At 44.4% G+C, this 18,875-nt stretch overlaps 1 protein-coding gene across 4 annotated transcripts in view; it reads left to right on the top strand.

Annotated features, from left to right (window-relative positions):
• The first annotated feature begins 518 nt into the window (after positions 1-518).
• Positions 519-18,875, top strand: part of RBBP5 (RB binding protein 5, histone lysine methyltransferase complex subunit) — a 148,569-nt gene continuing 130,212 nt past the window's right edge. For 2 of the 4 annotated variants that reach the window (XM_077481290.1, XM_077481287.1), the window contains exons 1-2: positions 892-934; positions 4,148-4,173. In XM_077481290.1, the coding sequence (XP_077337416.1) occupies positions 907-934; positions 4,148-4,173 (54 nt within the window). In that variant the 5' untranslated portion in view covers positions 892-906. Of the gene's footprint in view, positions 717-827; positions 851-891; positions 935-4,147; positions 4,174-18,875 lie in introns of those variants that run through there. The other 2 variants (XM_077481288.1, XM_077481289.1) reach the window with 2 other exon arrangements.

The following is an 18,875-nucleotide window of genomic DNA, read 5'->3' as shown; positions in this document are numbered from 1 at the left end:
CGCAAAAAATAAAAACTGCAGCTGTGATCAAATACCACCAAAAGAAAGCTCTATTTGTGGGGAAAAAATTATGTCTGTTTTGTTTGGGAGCCACGCCGCATGACCACGCAATTGTCAAAGCGAAGCAGTGCCGAATCGCAAAAAGTGCCCTAGTCTTCGGCCAGCCAAATGGTCTGGGGCTGAAGTGGTTAAGGACTGGCAAGAACAGTATCTATGCTTTTAGTAAATCAATCTCATCATATTACTTGACCTAATTTAATGTCTTTCTTGCTGTTCTGAATGCAAGCAAACCGTAACCCACTAACTGCATAGGAAACCAATAATCCATCATTATGGCAAGTCTTGCTCGGCGTATGTCTACAGAACTCTACTACGTGCAATTAAAAATGTGACTACCAAAAAGAAAAGAAATTTGGCGTTTTGTTTTGAGCGTTTTGTAGCATGTGTATCTCCGGAACCTTAGTAGTGGGTATCGCATACCGCACGGACAGCAATTTAACTGCGCACGCTTCGAAGGCCGCGGCTGCCCTTCGAGATGCCTGTTGTAAAATAATTTTGGTGACTTCGCTGTTGCCGGATTCGTATCAGCTTTCGCGTACAATCCGTTCATAATCGACTTATTGTGTTTTACCTTCCCTGCCGCCCCAGTGTAGGGGTACGGCTGAAAGATAACGTTAAGTAAGGCCGGACCGGAGCAATGAATTTGGAGTTACTCGGTAAGGAGAGGTCGGAGGAAAGGAGCGGGATGTATGAAAGGAAGAATGGATGAGAGGGGCCCTGTGCTATTATGTAGCGGAGTCCTAACAAACATTTCTCTTCATAAATTCGCCCCTGGAGACGATCATTTTGTGTACGGTTTGTGTACTGCTACCGGGAGGATTCTGTGTAAAGCGATTGCACGTTGGAATGTTTGTTGCCGAATCTCTGCTGTCAGGTACACTGTCTAGGGCTGCAGCTTAGAAAATTTCCAACATATCTCCTCGTCAGAAGTTGATCAAACGTTTGGCTATTAAGCGGGGACTATAAGACACTGACCAAAATCCATTCAGTCCCCTCTGAGCAAACAGAATATCAATCAATATAGGGCCAATTTTAGAAGCAGCAGCTACACTTTTTTTTTCTCCCCATCTTATCTTCTAACGATTATATCAGAAACCTTAAGCCTAAGTTCACACTATAGGGATACGGGAACCAGTGACAGTTCCCACATCGCAGCCCCCCCGCGGGCAGTTCGCGCATTGTCAATACATTGTTAGGCAGGGTTCCCACTGCTGTGATGTCTAAGATCGGATGTGCTTCGTACCGCACTGCAGTGCAAACCACCTGCGATCACTGTGCGATGTGATTTCAGCCATAAACATAGTATGGCTGAATTCGCATCGTATTTGGCCCAAACTTATACAGGACCCTTTTTTTTGGTCCGCAGCAGAATCGGATCGCCTTGGTTGTTCACACCATGAGATCCGATTTCTGTCCGAGTTTGCAGATTGCAATGCGATATGCAAACTGATTTAGGGGTGTCATTAACTTTTAACTGACGCTCCAAGCAGGTCACATAGGGTAGTGTGAACTGCCGCCAGGAGACATGCAATGCTGGAACCCGCAGTGAATTTCCCACATCACAGCAGTGGGAACCAGCCCTTTATGACACCCATAGAACGGTTCACAGAACGCAGTCCGAACTGTGGATTCAGACAGGAATCGGATCACATGGGTGCAAACAGCCATGAAATCAGATTTCAGTGCGGGGAAAAAAAAAAGTCCCTGCACCCTTTTTATGCGAGTTCAGCCATACAACTGTATGGCTGAACTCACATTGCACAGACCTATCATGTGATCGGCACAGCAGTGCAGGTGCGGATCACATGCAATGTCTGTGTTCGCAATAGTGTGAATCTAAGCTTAAAGAGAAGGGGTTTCTTTTTTCTTTGCAGAATCATACTTGGGTGGATGCAGCATTGGTCCGATCCAGTCTCCCATTGCTTCTAAGATTGATAACCGAGTGATTAAACACTCGCTTGGTTCTTAGGGCTGCCCAAGCATAAAGCTGGTGACTGTCAGTCACTGTTTTCTGCTCTGCACCCCCCTCGCTAACTGAAGCACTGGACTGTGGAGGGAGGCTCTCAGCGGGTCACTGAGCCAGGTGCTGATCCCGACTTCATTGTTGCGATCTTGCCTGGGTCTGGACTGACTCTGTGACGGTGGCCCCCCTTCTGCTGAAAACGGGTCACAGGAGTGCAGAACAAACAAGCACTGGCTGTACTTCTCCTTTAAGGCTGCATTCACACTTCAGTGTTTTGAATCATGGGCAGATTTGCTGCGAATCTGCCTGTGATTTGAAAGTGCTGATGCATGAATGACAAATCGCGCAACTCGCTTTGCCTTTGAGATGCCATTCATTTGAATGGCACCTCAAATCAGGGCGCTGGTCTGCCGAGATAAATCGAGCTGCAATCGCGGGAACATGCATCGTGGGAAGCATGTCGCCCAAAAAAAAAGTTCATGTGCTACTTTTAGGCGACATACTTCCTGTGATCCCGATATTGCAGCTCGATTTATCACGCCAGACCCGTGCCGCATTTTGAGGTGTCATTCAAATGAATGCCATCTCAAATGTGAGTCCCGGCATTTGTCATTCACACGCGTTTGCTAGAAATCTGCCTGTGATTTGAAAGAGGGACTCGCATTTGAGATGCCATTCATTTGAATGACACCTCAAAATGTGGCACGGGCCTGGCGTGATAAATCGCGATGCAATATCGGGATCACGGGAAGCATGTCGATTCAAAACACTGAAGTGTGAATGCAGCCTACGAGTAGATTAGCATTAGCGTTGCGCTCCCCTTTCTGAAACCATATCAGGCCATATGCCCTCGACATGGAGGGCCCCATGGCAAGGCACCTTGTCCTCATGTTGATAAGGACAAGGTCCTCTTCCCCACAACCTTTGCACAGTGGTTATGGGAGGTGACTTATCAGAATTTGGAAGCCCCCAGATACTGCCCCCCCATGTGAATGAGTATGGGGTCATTTAGGAAAGAATGAAAGTAATACCTAAAAAACGCACACTGTTTTTGACAAGTCCTTTATTAAAAAAAATTGTCCCGATGTAGATCCATCCCCCATTTTTTTTTTCTTTATCACGAGGCCCCCCCTAAAAATTTATATTAGACGCAAAGGGCCTGGTATAAATTGGGAGGGGAATGACATGTAGTTTTTTATTAGGCTCTTTTGCTTACATTCTGATGTCAGCAGAGAATGAGAGAGGAGTCATGGTTGTTAGGATGCTGCTGAATGCCAGCTCCTTAACAACCAGCAGCCCTGAGCTGAACTGTCACATTTAGCAGTGGTAGGAAATCCCTGCTAAATGTTTCACTTCACAGTGCAGCCAGAGGTCCCAAACTGCATTAAGATAACATACAAAAACACACATTAAATACCAGAAAATAAAACATTTATCTGATGTGTGAATTGCACATTTATGAGTTAAATTAGCTATTTTGCCTTTAAACATTCATGTGGCATTTAACTCTTATAGTGATTGTAAAGGTTCCTTTTCATTTAATTTTTTTTACATTTTTTAAATGACAAACCTGTTATACTTGCCTTGCAAGGGTTTTGCACAGAGCAGCCCCAGTCCTCCTTTTCCGGGGTCCCCCGGTGGTGATTCTGGCCCCTCCTCTTCATTAAATGCCCCCACAGAGAGCCAGTTTCCATGGGCGCACCCGTGCGGGCATGCTCCCGAGTCCTGATGCTGCGTCTATTGACACAGACCGCAGGACTCGGCCCAGCCCTCCGACTCCCATGTCACTGGATTTCAATGGCTCCTGCTGCTATCAATCTATCCAATGAGAACCCAAGACAGTGGCTGGAGCTGCTGGGCTCACCCTCAATACTGAAATGATAAGGTAAGAAAAAAGAGGTGGGCTCTGGGGGGCCCACCTTTTAATGAATTGACCCTTGCGTGTTGAATACATCAGGTATGCCACTTATTGATTGAAAGCTAAACAAAAAAAAAAATGATGGCTGGATTTAGACAGCAGATAAAATTGGTGTGCAAGCAACCTATACAAAATCCATGCAAACACAAAAAAACCTGTTTGTGTATAATTTTGTGTTCATTTTTTTATTTTTTTTTAACCCCTAGAATCCTTTGGACAGAACTACCCAGAGGTGAGCATATATTATTTTCTATACGTGTTCTACATTATATGGCTTTTATATTCCAGATAGTCTTTATCTTTGTACAGTTTGGAATACGTTGAATCTTTCCATGAGATAGAGCAGGAGTTAACAATAACAATGGGCTGCAAAGTAAGGGAAGTGTCAAGGTTGTGGCAAACTAGCAATAATATACATTGAGGGGAATTCTCAAACGTGTAGCAGCTATGCGTGGCAACCAGTCAGCTTCTATCTTCAGCTTTGAGCATGAAAAATAGAAGCTTGTTGGTTACCTTGCTCAGCTAGCTGCTCCCAGTTTTGATATATTTCCCTCACTGCATATTCAGGGCTGTAAAAAAAAAATATATATATATATATTTTTTTTTTTTACCTTGGATCAAGTTTTTTAAACGCAAAGGCATAAATTACACTTATGTTGGGGGAGGCGCAGTAAAAACGTGACAGCCGAGTCGGGCCACAAGGCTTTGCAATGCACTTCAGCAAAAAATTATCCACATTCAACTGATTAGGGGCACCCTGCAAGAACACAATGCATGTGGCTGTAGCGCAGGGTTTATGGGAGTAAAATAGGTGGTGAGGAAGCAATAGTGCGCCTCCTCACTGCCGGCCAAATGCTCTCTGAAGAGCAATCTGAACACAGATCCTCTTCGAAGTGCAACGCTTGTGGAAACTACCCCTACGTGTTTATGTACTGTATCATCCTAAGGTTTGTAGCCTCCCTGGCGGTAATCCTGAGTCTGGCTCGGGGTGAGATTTCAGTACCATAAGCGGTATTCCCAATCCCATCACAGGATCCATGTAGGGGTTTACTTACCTTGTCCCCTGGATCCAGCGATGTCTCCCCGCTGTGATCAGCAAGCCGCCGTGTCTCGCTCGATCTGTCACAGTGCCGAGCTCCGTTCCCTGCGAGAGTTGTGACGCACTGGGAAGGAGTTTGGCGCCAAATTTAAAAAGTAAAAAAAAAGTATAGATACAGTATACTGTAATTTTACAGATTACAGTACTGTATAAAATAATTACACATCCCTTTTGTCCCTAGTGGTCTGTCCAGTGTCCTGCATGCGGTTTTATATTATAAATACTGTTCTTTATGCCTGGAAACTGGAGATTGTCCATAGCAACCAAAAAATGTCAGTTTACGTCAAAAGTGTTTTTAGACCAGCTAGAAAACAGCGATAATAAATTAGAATCACTTGCAGAATTGAGCGATAGTAATTCGTGGGGAAATTCATCATCAAACACTAAAAGTAATGACAATTCTGCAGCTCAGCACATTTCAGTGTTTTTGATTACATTATTGAATAATTTTTATTATTATTATATTATTTGTTATATAATATTATAATTTATGATTTTGTATTTCAAAATGTATTATGTCCGGGATGTTTATTAGACTCTTGTTTGGACGGATTTAAGTGAATTATTTCTAAGAATTACAGACCTACAATATAAAACGCCAAATTTCCATGCAAAATAAAGGTACCACATTCAGCACCTAAAATCTGAAATAATCATACCGCCAGGGAGGTTAAATATACACTAGCTCTGTCCTTCCTTAGCTAAATTTTTAACTTGCATCCATACTTGTTTTGTTTCTATAAAGCGGAGGTCCGCCCACCCTTGCAAAAATTAAAAGCCAGCATCTACACATACTGCAGCTGCTGACTTTAAATAATAGAACACTTACCTGTCCTGGAGTCCAGCGATGTTGGCACCACAGCTGATGTTTCCATCGGCTGTTGGATGCTGCTGCCTCTGCCATTGCCAGTGAGAGAACCCGGTAGTGAAGTATTACGGCTTCTTGTAGGGTCCCTACTGTGCATGCGTGAGGCGTCGCTGCTCTCCTACTGACCCGGGGGTGGGGAGAGGGAGGAGGAGGGAGCCGAGCTGCTGACTTAATGCGCCGCGGCCCAGCCTCCCAGAAGTGGGGAAGGATACCTGTCAAAGGCCGGTGTCCGCTATCCCCTACCCCCCCCCCCTCCCGAAAGGTGGCAAATGTGGCACCGGAGGGGGGGGGGGCAAATGAGTGGAAGTTCCCTTTTTGGGTAGAACTCCACTTTTAACGCTTTATGGATATATAGTAATTTAACAGAAGAGTTATAATTGGTACTTGCTTTTGTCGGATGAGCATGCTTGAAAGCCAACAGTTAACCAACATCCGATCAGCCAATGGCTACGAGTATTAGGGCGGTCCCCCTGTCAGAACACAATAGCTCAGTGGGGAGATCGCTATACTAACATCGCATGATTAATACAACAAGCTCCTTTTGAGCTCCTCAGTTTTTTTTCAATAACCCTGCTGGTTTGAATGAAAGAAAACTTACTGTGTGAACCAGACTTTAGATCTCATTCATATGTTCTAAATGCCCAGGGAATCGCAAGTATACCATGAATACCTACAGCCGAGATCCCAGGTGTTCCAATTTTTGTCAGCTGCTCAGTCTGTAAACCAGAGTGATGGGCTGAAAAGATCCAAGGCCGTCAACTGCTGTTAATATGTATCTGCACATCTAGTAGTAGTTGCCTGCTGTTAGAGACAAATTTCCTACCCTGGATGCAGAGAGATTTTGTCCAGCAGCAAAAATGTATCCCTACCTGCAGGTAACCACTGGATGTGCAGATACATGAGGAAACATGTTTACAGCAGCAGACAGCCTTGGCTGTTTCAGCTCGTCACTCAGGTGTACAGGCTGAGCAGGAATTGGAACATCCGAGATCCTGGGTGCAGATATTTGCAGTATACTTGCCGCACCATGGTCATGTAGGATGTATGAATGAGACCCAAGACTGGATTTTAGCTAACCTTGCCGTGCAACCTGACCAGGTGCAAGTTGTAACTGTGAAAAACCCTGGTACTCAAGAGGATTATGTCCATTGTATATGCTTCCCTTGCCTGGTAACAGAACGGTATAAGATCCTGCAGCCCACCCAGTCACTAGTCTGGACAGTGTAGGGTGGTGAAAAACACAAAACTGTTTATTGAAAACTCAGAGAATTCATATACCACACAAAATCAGATAAAAGCTTGACCACATTACCCTAATAATACAAACTGTAAATATAGCTAAACAGCCAACATAAACAATATGCTGCTCCCCCTTTAACAACTAATAGCTGACTATTGATATTATTAGAGACACGTAGGTTTGATTTTTGGTGAAGCAAATTTGCTGGGTCAGTTCTACCTTTAGTACAACAGGAATAAACTAGTTTTGGATATTTGATTTTGCTACCAAATCTCTTATTTGTCCGCTATAGCCTATAGTAGCTATCTTTATCCCCTTCTTGTCATCTCTTTTCTTGGTAGAGCCCAGAGGGGAAGAACAACCTTTTCTCTTTATGCTTGATATCGGCTATGGCATTAGCCTCTTAGATTTTGAGGAGTGACATAACTATAGTTTTTTTTTCTGGTTTCTTTCTTCCCTTCTCTCGTTGAAATTAACAACGGGAGTAGTGATAGAAGATTTTAGTCAATTTTTGTGTGTAAGCATTTTATTTAAACCTTTAAATATCGTGTCCTAAGAAATGTATGAAATGTTTTAAGAGGTTGAAAAAAAAAAAACTTGTGCACCGCCTACCACAGGATAGTGCCCTTTGCACTTGGCCAGTAAGGTTGACTTGTATTCAGTCTTAAACTGTAGTAAACCTATCTTTTTAACTTGTACCTACAGGTAAGCCTATGATAACACTTCCCTGTAGGTACAATGAATATCTCCTAAACATGTGGTGTTTAGGAGATATTCACATGGGAAGCAGCCGGTGACGTCAATGGCGCATGCACTCTGAAGGGACGGCATACCACTTGGTTGCACTTCTACTGAGGATCACAGCAGTGCAGTTTGTTCTGCACTTCCGGAGCCCCCCCTTTTTTTTTAGCGGATAGCCGGCTATAGCCTGTTGTCAGCTAGCATTGCTCAGCAGGGGAAATATCCTAACTTTAAAGTCAAGATTCACCCAGATGCCTGGACCAGCAGCTGGTGAGCCACTGGTAAAGTGAGCCGCTGAGATCCTGAACCAGCTGCTCTTGCCCCTTCAACATCCGGTATTCCAGTGAGCTCCAGTAACTGACCAGTCGTTACTCACTGAAGACGGAGAACTGAGTGATCAGCAGTCTTTGATCGCTCTCTTCTCGGTCTTCGAAGCAGCGGGGGACAGATGCAACATCGGATCAATGCTCCAACTACCTAGGCAAGTGAAAAAAAAACGAAATATGAAATTCCCGTGATGGAATCAGAAGAGGGTTTACAGTCGTAAAAACAGGTTTTCTTATGGAAAATGTACATTCCCCTTACAATTCCATACATACAATTCCCTTACAAGTATAAAAATCTGGGGGGGGGGGGGGGGGAACGAAATACCAAACAGATGCAGAATTATACAGATAATTCTGCATCTGTTTGGTATTTCGTTTCCCCCCGCATTTTTATACTTGTAAGGGAATTGTATGTATGGAATTGTAAGGGGAATGTACATTTTCCATAAGAAAACCTGTTTTTACGACTGTAAACCCTCTTCTGATTCCATCACGGGATCCTACTTTCTTGTGTTATCTGTATAACACAAAGTAGAATCCTGTGCCCAAATCAGGAGAGGGTTTACACTTTATAATTGTGGAAACTGTATATTCCCCTTACAATTCCATCTGGGTTCAGTAAAATATTGTAGGGAGTAAAGACCAAAGTGCAGTACCCATACTATAAAGCAATCAAAGTCTATCTGGTGCTCATTTGACCTTGATTAATTGACTTCTCCTTGCTTGCTATGGGTTGCTGGATTTACTTCTTGTACCATTATTTGAATAAAACCACATGCAGTATGTTCACCAGTACTCATTTACTGACAGGATTTATTACTAGATGAGCCAAATGGGAATATAAACCTTGACGGATACACTGTTGGCATACAAAAAAAAAAAAATACAAAATAAATCAAGGCAAGTTGTAAAAGAAGATATTTTATGGTGGATGGTGAACAGAATCTTTTCTACTTTCAGAGCTCTGGGCTCAGCAGCAGTTCAGTACTTCTAGGTGTGTTGGATGGTGTGTCCTCTACTGGTCATTGTGGTTCTTCCCGCAGACCCCTTTGTGTCTGCAGGTTTCAATCGAGATGGAGGAGTCAGCAGGAGCGGACACACTATCTGATATACCCGAAAGTGTCAAATATCTATTTATTACAGGTATGATATTTAAATGGCGCTGACAATGTATGCAACACTTTACATATTGTACATTTTTCACCAGTCCCTGCCCTCAATCTAAAGTCCCTAACACACACACATATATTCCACAAGAGCCAGTTAAACTACCAGCATGTTTTCAGAGTCTTGGAGGAAATTGGAGTACCCAGGGGTAATACATGGAGAACTCCGCACAGGTATTGTCCTGGTTTGGATTCAAACTGAGCACCATTGTTCCGCAAGGTAGGAGTGGCAACCACTGTGCTACCCACATTAAATGGGGAAAAGCAATTTATAAAATGTCTTGTTTTAGAGAGTACATTATTTTTTTTTTTAATTTTTGTATGCCAACAGGGTAATTTTAGGTGAGATGCAAACACATGAAAAGGGGATCATACAGTGCATCCCGAAAGTATTCACATCGGTTCACTTTTTCCACATTTTTACAACATTTTTACAACCTTGTTCCAAAATGGAATAAATCCATTATTTTATTTGTTTTTCAAAATTCTACAAACCATACCCCATACCATGACAACATGAAACAAGTTTGTTTGAAAACTTTGCAAAATTATTAAAAATAAAAAAAATGGCAGTCTTTTTGAGTATGAAGCTTAGCACACCTACTTTTGGGCAGTTTATCCGATTCTACTTTGCAGGACCTCTCAAGCTCCATCAGGTTGGGGAGCATTGGTTCACAGCCATTTTCAGATCTCTCTAGAGATGTTCAATTGGGTTCAAGTTTAGGCTCTGGCTAAGCCACTCAAGGACATTCAGAGTTGTCCCATAGCCACTCCTTTGCCCCAGTCTGAGGTCCAGAGTGCTCTGGAGCAGGTTTTCATTAACCACTTCAGCCCGGACCATTTTGCTGGTCAAAGACCAGACTAGTTTTTGCGATTCGGCACTGCGTCGCTTTAACTGACAATCGCGCGGTCATGCGCCGTGACTCCCAAACAAAATTGACATCTTTTTTTTCCCCACGAATAGAGCTTTCTTTTGGTGGTATTTGATCACCCCTGCGGTTTTTATTTTTTGCGCTATAAACAAAAATAGAGCGTCAATTTTGAAAAAAATGCATTATTTTTTTACTTTTTGTTATAATAAATATTTAAAAAAAATGTTTCCCTCAGTTTAGGCCGATACGTATTCTTCTACATATTTTTTTTTTTTTTTTAATTTATATAATCTTTATTTATTTTCCATAATAATTTTTCCATTCATAAACTTTATACAGTTAAACACTCCGTTTTCCACATTAACATTTCCCTCCCCCTCTCCCCCCCCCCCCTCACGTACATAACAGGAAGAAGCAGTGGGCCCCTCATACCCAAACTATGACCGTGTTACTCTCTATACCACTAACTTCTTATCACCTATACCACATATTCTCTCTCTCCTTCTTCCCTCCAAACGTCATTCTCTCCAGTTCTTTATACTGTGTAACCCAACTTGTCTAACCATGGTTTCCACATTTTATTAAATTCCCTAAAATTCCCTCTCCTTACATATACTACTTTTTCCTTCCAGATCGTCTCTGTTATTAGTTGTCTCCACTCCGCTACCGATGGGGAGTTTTTTGCCTGCCACCTTTGCGCTATTAGCTTCCTTGCCTGGAACATACATCTCATTACTGCTTTATTTATACAGGCCGGCCCTCCTCTTCCTTCATTCAGGCCCAATAGGCACATTCTGGGGTTCCCATCAACCGACACTCCAAATGTTTCATTCAAGTCAGCAATAACTTCTGACCAGTAACGGAACAGTTTAGGGCACCTCCAGAACATGTGCATCAGATCCCCTGTCGCCTGACATCTCGGGCAGCCATCATCTTCCCTTCGCCTAAACCTGTATAGCCTCTTCGGTGTATAATAGGCTCTATGTAGCAGCATTAGATGTGACACTCTCTGGGCTGGTGAGACAGATATCAAGTGTCCTCCCTCCAGTATCCTCATCCACTGCTCATCTGAGAATGTTCCTACTTCCTCCTCCCATTTTATTTTACTTTTAAGTTTATCTGGAGTTTCTATGCTCCCTTCACAAATATATGGATACATTTCTGCTATAAACCCTTTTGCACTATCTTCAGATTTTAATCTATTATAGATGGGGGATTTGCTCCACACTGGCCCCGGTGCACCAAATTGTTTCGATAATGCGTGTCTGATTTGTAAATATTTATAAAATGAGTGTTTTGGTAGATCATATTCCATTCTCAGTGTATTAAATGTTTTTATTATACTTCCTTCATACAACTGGGCCAGTCTGTCAATCCCCCTACTTTCCCAATCTTTGTGCCTCTCTATCATTCCCATTTCCTGTAGGTTCAGATTATTCCATAATGGAGTTTCTTTGGTCATCCCTTCTAGACCCTTTATCGCTTTTACTGCCTTCCATACTTTTAGAGCGAGTTTTATTGTGGGCGTTCTATAGGGAAATGAGTTTGCCTCCAAGGCCTCTACTATGGTTTTATGAGGTGTCCCAGTAATCATTAACTTCCTATTTATATCTCCACTAAACTCATTGCTCGTCCCCAGATGTTGCAATTGTGCAGCTAAAAAGTAGCTTCTTGGGTGAGGTACTGCCATTCCTCCTTTCCTTGTCGGTAATTGCAGAATTTGTAGGCCTATTCTTGAGGTACCTCCGCTCCATATGAGTTCTCTAAATAGTGTTTCTATTTTTTTAAACCACTTTATATCTATCCATAACGGCACATTATGCAACAGATACAATAACTGTGGCATCCATAGCATTTTGATAAGATTGCATCTCCCTGCAACCGAAAGAGGGAGTTTCTTCCAGATTTCGATTTTATTTTTAAATTTAACTAATAAGGGGGCGATATTATCACTTATATACCTTTTTGCATCACTTTGTATGTATATTCCTAAATATTTTATTTTCTCCACTACTTCTAACTGCGGGATTGTCGATATAGTTTGACTCTCCAGTGTATCTACAGGCATCAGAGATGATTTTTCCCAATTTATTGTTAATCCCAAGAAGCTGCTAAAATCCCCGAGGACTTTCATCCCCTGCCTGGTTGACTTCTCCACGTCCCCCAGATAGAGGAGAATATCATCGGCGTATAGCGCGATCTTTTCTTCCCTCGCTTTTCTTTTAAAGCCTTCCATATCAGCATTAGATCTTATTGCAATGGCTAATGGTTCCATTGCAAGGGCAAAGATCAGGGGTGACAAAGGGCACCCCTGTCTTGTACCTCTTTCTAATAATATCTTATCTGAATACTCGTTGTTAACCCTAATTCTAGCACTAGGACCATTATATAAGATTTTTATCCATTCAATGAATGAGGAGCCAAAGCCAAATTCTCTCAGAACTCGCCAGATGTATCTCCATTCAAGACTATCAAAGGCTTTGACTACATCCAAAGCCATAATTGCCCTTTTCCCTATGTTTTCCGTTGGTATCTGTAAATTAAGGTATAGTCTTCTAATATTCATGCTAGTTGATCTACCGGGGATAAATCCTGTCTGATCAGGATGTATTAATCTGGAAATAATTTTATTCAGTCTGGCCGCCAGTACCTTAGCTAGTATTTTTGCGCCCGTGCACAAAAGTGAGATAGGTCGGTAAGATTTAGTTTCCAACGGATCCTTCCCCTCCTTGTGCAGAACGATTATCGTTGTCTCCGTCATCGAGGTAGGCAATCTCCCTTCCTCCTTTACCCTATTTAACACTCTGAGAAACTCTGGAAGCAGTACTTTCCCATAGTATTTATAGGTTTCCAATGGAAGACCGTCTGGTCCTGGAGACTTCTGGTTAGCCATTGCTGTCACTGCAGATTGAATTTCTTCTAATGTTAATGGGGCTTCCATTGTCTCTCTCTCCTCCTCGGTAAGGGAAGGGACTTTAATATTTCCAAAAAACTTTTCCATCTCCTCGTCTCCCCTCATCCCCTGCGATCTGTACAGTTTTGCATAGTATGATCTAAAAGTATCTATAATCACTGAATTCTGAGTTGAGATTTCTCCCTTCTCTGTTCTGATCGCGGGGACGATGGATGGCGAGGAGTTGGTCTTCACTAGGTGTGCCAGCATCTTCCCGACACTTTCCCCCTCCCCAAACGCCACTTGTTTCTGGAATAGTCTTTTGTTCTCAGCTTTCCTGATAATCATTGCTTTATACTTCTGCTGTGTATCTAACCATACCTTTCGTTTCTCTGGGGAGGGATTTACTATATATTCTCTTTCTGCTCCTACTAACTCACTTTTAACGGTATTCTCCCATTCTCTAGATATTTTCTTAATTTTTGCCACCTGTTGAATAAGGATACCTCTGAGGTAGGCCTTTAATGCGTCCCATATTACTCCACTTGCAGCGGTATCCTTATTGAGCTCTATGAACTCTTCTAGCTGGGATAGTACTTTGCTTGCATCCCCAATAATCTCAAGCCATACTGGGTTCAGTTTCCATACTTTCGGGGGACTTCTCTCCTCTAAGTTAACCGATACCGTCACCAATGAGTGATCCGACACCCCCCTGGGTTGGTATACTATTTCCCTTACCACTTGGTTAGCTTCTTCGTTCCCCAACACTAAATCTATTCTTGAGAGTGAAGAGTAAGAACTTGAAAAACACGAATATTGTAGGAGGTCCGGATTCCGAACTCTCCACAAATCAAATAGTCCCCCTTCTTGCATAAACCTGGATAACCGACTCTCACCCTCTCTCTTGAATAAGAGGTGTGGACTGAGTGAAACTGAGTGGGAAATTTCCTGCTGTAGTTCTCCAACTTGGAGTCCTCAGTTAGATGCGTTTCCTGTAAGCAGACCAACCCGATATCACATTTTTCGAGGGCATCAAACACCGCTGCTTTTTTAACTGATGTACCCATCCCTCTAACGTTCCAGGAGCCAATATTCATAACTCTATCCTGCATACCTTTCCAGAAAACAGTAAAAAATGACAGGAAAAAGGGATTGTCTCAATATTATAATTGATCTCATAGGGATGTTCTCTATGCCCCCTCTGAAAGAAAGTTGCGAGATGTGAGGAGAAAAGATGTGAGGAGAAAAGGAGAGAGAAAAAGCCTACTCAAACTAAAATTCCTAATAACCTTGTGTATCCTTTTTTTTTTTTTTTTTTTTTTTTTTAATTAATGTTTATTAAAGAAGAGAAGCGTGTACAGAGCATAACAATCAGTATAGAAACCAATAGCGAGATCTACAACATTATAACGTTAGTTACATGGGCACATAAATATACACCCACCTCTTCTATCATAAAAGAGGAAATATAGTAGACAGAATTAGAAGGGGAGTAAAGGAAAAGGAAAATAAACAGAAAGAGAGAGATAAAGAAAAAGAAGGGAGAGGGGGGGGGGGAGGGCGGGGAGGAGGCAGACCGCCGTCAGACAACCTATTGCAAAATAACAGTAGATGTAGTAAAAACAAGCGTCATGTTCACTTCACTCTGGTTGAGACATTATGGCTGCATAACTCGAGGAATATTTGAAGGCAACCCAACAGGCCCAGATCTTTGTTGACAACTCAGATTTACCCCGGAGGGAAAGGGTCATATCCTCCATGTAATATGTGGTATCCACAGTGAGCAACCAACGCCGGAGGGTGGGGATCGTCTTCAGCTTCCAAAACTGAGGAATGAGGGTTTTAGCAGCGTTTAAGAGATGTGGTGTAATTGACCTCTTGTAGGAGCCTGTCGGCCTTCCCGTGCAATGGAACAGGACATACCACGGGTCATTAGGTACCTCCCATCCCTGGATTTCTTTAATTGTGTATATGATCGCCAGCCAGAATGGGCGGATCCTCGGGCAGTACCACCATATATGGGCATGAGTGGCTACCTCCCCGCACTCCCGCCAACAGAGTGGGGAGGACTGGGGAGAGAACCTATGTAAAACAACCGGTGTGTAGTGCCATCTGGTCAAAAGTTTATACGCCATTTCTGATGTCTTAGAGGATCCCGAGGAGGCATGAGCCAGTGTTAGGATTTGTGACTGCTGGGACGGAGACAGCTCCATTTGTAGTTCCCTTTCCCAGTACCGTAGAAAGGAGGGGGTACCCGTAGAGGTGAGGGACAGCAAGGCCTGATAGAAGTACGAAACTGGCCGCTCAATCGGGTCAGGTTCAGCAAATGCGGTTTCCACAGGTGTAAGCTCCGCCAGGGTGCGCAGGGGTTTTGGGAGCATGCGAACAAAGTTCAACAGTTGATGATGTTTCCAGCGATCCATGTAGGAAATGGAGGAGTCACCCATGATGGAAGCAAGAGGTAGCACCCCGGATGGGCCGGTGAACTGATGGAGATAGGTGTTAGTGCCCAGCCGCCACGGGTGAATCTGAGGGTCCATGTTACCCGGTGGGAAAAAGTTATGACCCACCAAGGGCATCAGGGGGGAGTTATGCAGCCAGCCATTTCTCTTACATATAGAGTCCCATACCATCAAGGAGGAGTGTGTAAGTGGGGACGTGGTAGGCAAAAGGGTTCGGAACTTCCTCGGTATCCACATCAGCGTGGAAGGTTCAGCTCCACAAAGGTCTGTTTCCACATTTACCCAGAGTTTCGTGCCCTTGCAATACTTTAAGTCAGAGAGTCTGGTCAGCACAACGGCCCTATAGTAGAGTTTGAAATCTGGTACAGCTAAACCCCCGCTACACTTAGGGCGGATGAGGAGTGTTCTATTCAGCCTGGGCCTTCTCCTATTCCATATGTACCGGTATACCATAGATGTCAAAATTGTAAAAAACCCCACCGGTATTCCAAACGGGACCATCTGCAACATGAAGAGCACCCTGGGCAGCAAGTTCATCTTAACCAGGCCTATTCTTCCCAGCCAAGAATGTCGTAGCTGGGACCACTTTTGGATATCGGATCTAAGAGTGTTGAGTAAAGGCAGAAAGTTAGCGCGGAAAAGGGACGATAATGAGGGCGTTAGGTAAATGCCCAAATATTTCATGGAGCTCAGCTGCCAGTTAAAGGGATAGTTCTTTTTCAGGTGGGATACTTGCTTGGCGGGTACAGAGATGTTTAACATTTCCGATTTGGACATATTGATTTTAAAGTTTGACACCGCGCCGTAGGCCGAAAACTCGGACATAAGATTTGGAAGGGTGATCAGAGGCTGTTGCACGTAGAACAAAATATCGTCCGCGTAAGCCGCGTATTTGTGTTCCGTCGTACCAATGGTAACACCACGTATATTCGGATTTTGTCTAACAAGGGATAAAAATGGTTCTAGGGATATCGCGAATAAAATCGGCGAGAGCGGGCACCCCTGACGAGTGCCGTTGTATAGGGTGAAGGGGTCACTAAGGGTTCCGTTAATCCGTATCTGAGCTGTGGGGCAGTGGTACAACGCCGCTATTTGGGAGCGCAGAGTGGGACCTATGCCCAGGTGCGCCAGCGTAGCCATAAGAAAGTCCCAGTCCACCCTGTCAAACGCCTTCTCAGCATCCGTGGAGAGTAACAGGGTGGGCTGGGCAGTCCGCCGCACATATGCCATCAAGGAGAGTGTGCGGAGAGAGTTATCCCGCGCTTCCCTCCCGGGGATGAATCCTGTCTGATCCCGTGAAATCCATTGTGGCACCAGGGGGAGCAGCCTATTCGCTATAGCTTTAGCATAAATCTTCGCATCTATATTCAAGAGCGAGATAGGGCGGTAGCTCGCGCAGTCACTAGGGTCCTTGCCCTCCTTGGGTAATACCGTGATATGTGCATGAGTGGTCTCCGGGCGAAGGTCCCCGCCGTCCGAGGTCACGTTAGCATATCTGGTCAAGTACGGCATCAGTATGTCCGCGTACGCTCTATAATACGATACCGTGAGGCCGTCCGGACCCGGTGCCTTACCGCGCGCCATAGCTTTCATGGCGCCCAGAAGCTCCGCAGTCGTCAACTCCCCCTCCAAGGAAGCCAAAACCTCCTCGGAGAGTTTCGGGAGAGCGGCGCGGGCCAGATAGTCCCCAATAAGGCGTCTCCGAGCCTCTCTATCATGGTCCCCCTGGTGCACCCTATACAGGCGCTGGTAAAAGTCCCGGAATGTCTTGGCTATACGGGGTGTCTCGAACACCAAGTCTCCCGAGGGGGTCTTAACTTTGGCAATAAACGCTGCATTCTTCCGCTGTCGCACCGAATTAGCCAGCAGTCTACTGGGCCTATCGCCCCACTCATAAAAACGGTGAGCTACCAACCGCGCGCTACGTTTGTGGTCTAAATGAAGGAGAGACTTCAGGGTCTCCCGTTTTTCCGTTAAGGCGTGGAAAAGGGCTGGAGTCTGGTTCAACTTATGTCGGCGTTCTAAGTCAGTAATGTCCCGCAACAAGTTGGCCTGTTGAGTTAAGCGCTCCCTCTTTTTCCTAGACCCCAATTCTATGAACTTTCCCCTAATATACACCTTGTGGGCCTCCCAAAGCACTCCCGGTGAAACTTCAGGACTGACATTAGTCTTAAAATAAAACTCCAAACTATCACCCATCACCTTTTTATCCGCTTCTTCGGCTATAAGGTCCTCGTTCAGTTTCCAATTAGTGGCCTTCAGGGGTATGGACGCCACGCTAATGGTTAAGGATATCGGAGCATGGTCCGAAATGGGGGAGGAGTCAATGCTTGACTTCACAACGAGCGGAAGATGTTGGTGGTCAATGAAGCATAAATCTATTCTAGAGTAGGTTTGGTGCACCGGGGAAAAGTAGGTAAAGTCCCTTTCCCGTGGGTGAGCAATTCTCCAGACATCCATCAATTGTAGGTCATGGAGTCGAGAACGTATATACCTTATTCCCCTGCCGGAAAGCGAGGAACCACCCCTAGAGGTGTCCAGAGTAGGTTCCAATGGAACATTAAAATCGCCCGCTAGGAGAATGCATCCACGTGCAAAGTTCCGCAGGGAGCTAAGTGTGGAAGCCAAGAAACGCACCTGATTTTTGTTAGGGGAGTATAAGGTGGCCAAAGTACACTGCATGCTGCCCAAGGTGCCCCGCAGAAACAGAAAACGTCCCGCAGGATCACACAACATTTCCTCAAACGTGAACGCGGTTCCCCTACGAAGCCCGATGGCCACACCCTTGGCTTTAGAGATGTCCGAGAGGCTGTAGTACCACGTAGGGTACTGTGGTGAGTGTAACCTAACTCGAGTCGTCTGCGTGAGGTGGGTCTCCTGGAGGAAGACCACGTCCCCCCGCAAACGGTCCAGTTCCCTATATAAATTGTGTCTCTTCCCTGGGGCGTATAGGCCCCGTACATTAAAAGATACATTGTTCACAGTAGCCATGGGGTCTCAGGAGGAGGAACCGCGATCACCACAACATTATCAATACAATACCAAGGCGGTCTGCCGCCAGAGAGGGGGGAGGGGAACAGAGGAGGTGGAGGCAGTAGACAGAAAAGGTGAAAGAGAAGAGGACAGGAGAGAGAAAGGCAACGAAAAAATACAAGGCCCCACCTTAGTGGGAAAAACAAATTGAACCAAAAAAGGTGCTGTCGAGAAACAGCCATTAGTGCACGCATTACTATGCCGTGCAAGAGCGGGCTGCGTGACCGCCACAGG

The sequence above is a fragment of the Lithobates pipiens genome, unplaced genomic scaffold (assembly GCF_037356315.1).
Source record: "Lithobates pipiens isolate NorthernLeopardFrog02 unplaced genomic scaffold, aLitPip1_a1.2 Scaffold_16, whole genome shotgun sequence".
In the NCBI taxonomy this organism is placed as follows: domain Eukaryota; kingdom Metazoa; phylum Chordata; class Amphibia; order Anura; family Ranidae; genus Lithobates; species Lithobates pipiens.
This window is presented reverse-complemented; position numbering and strand designations above follow the sequence as displayed.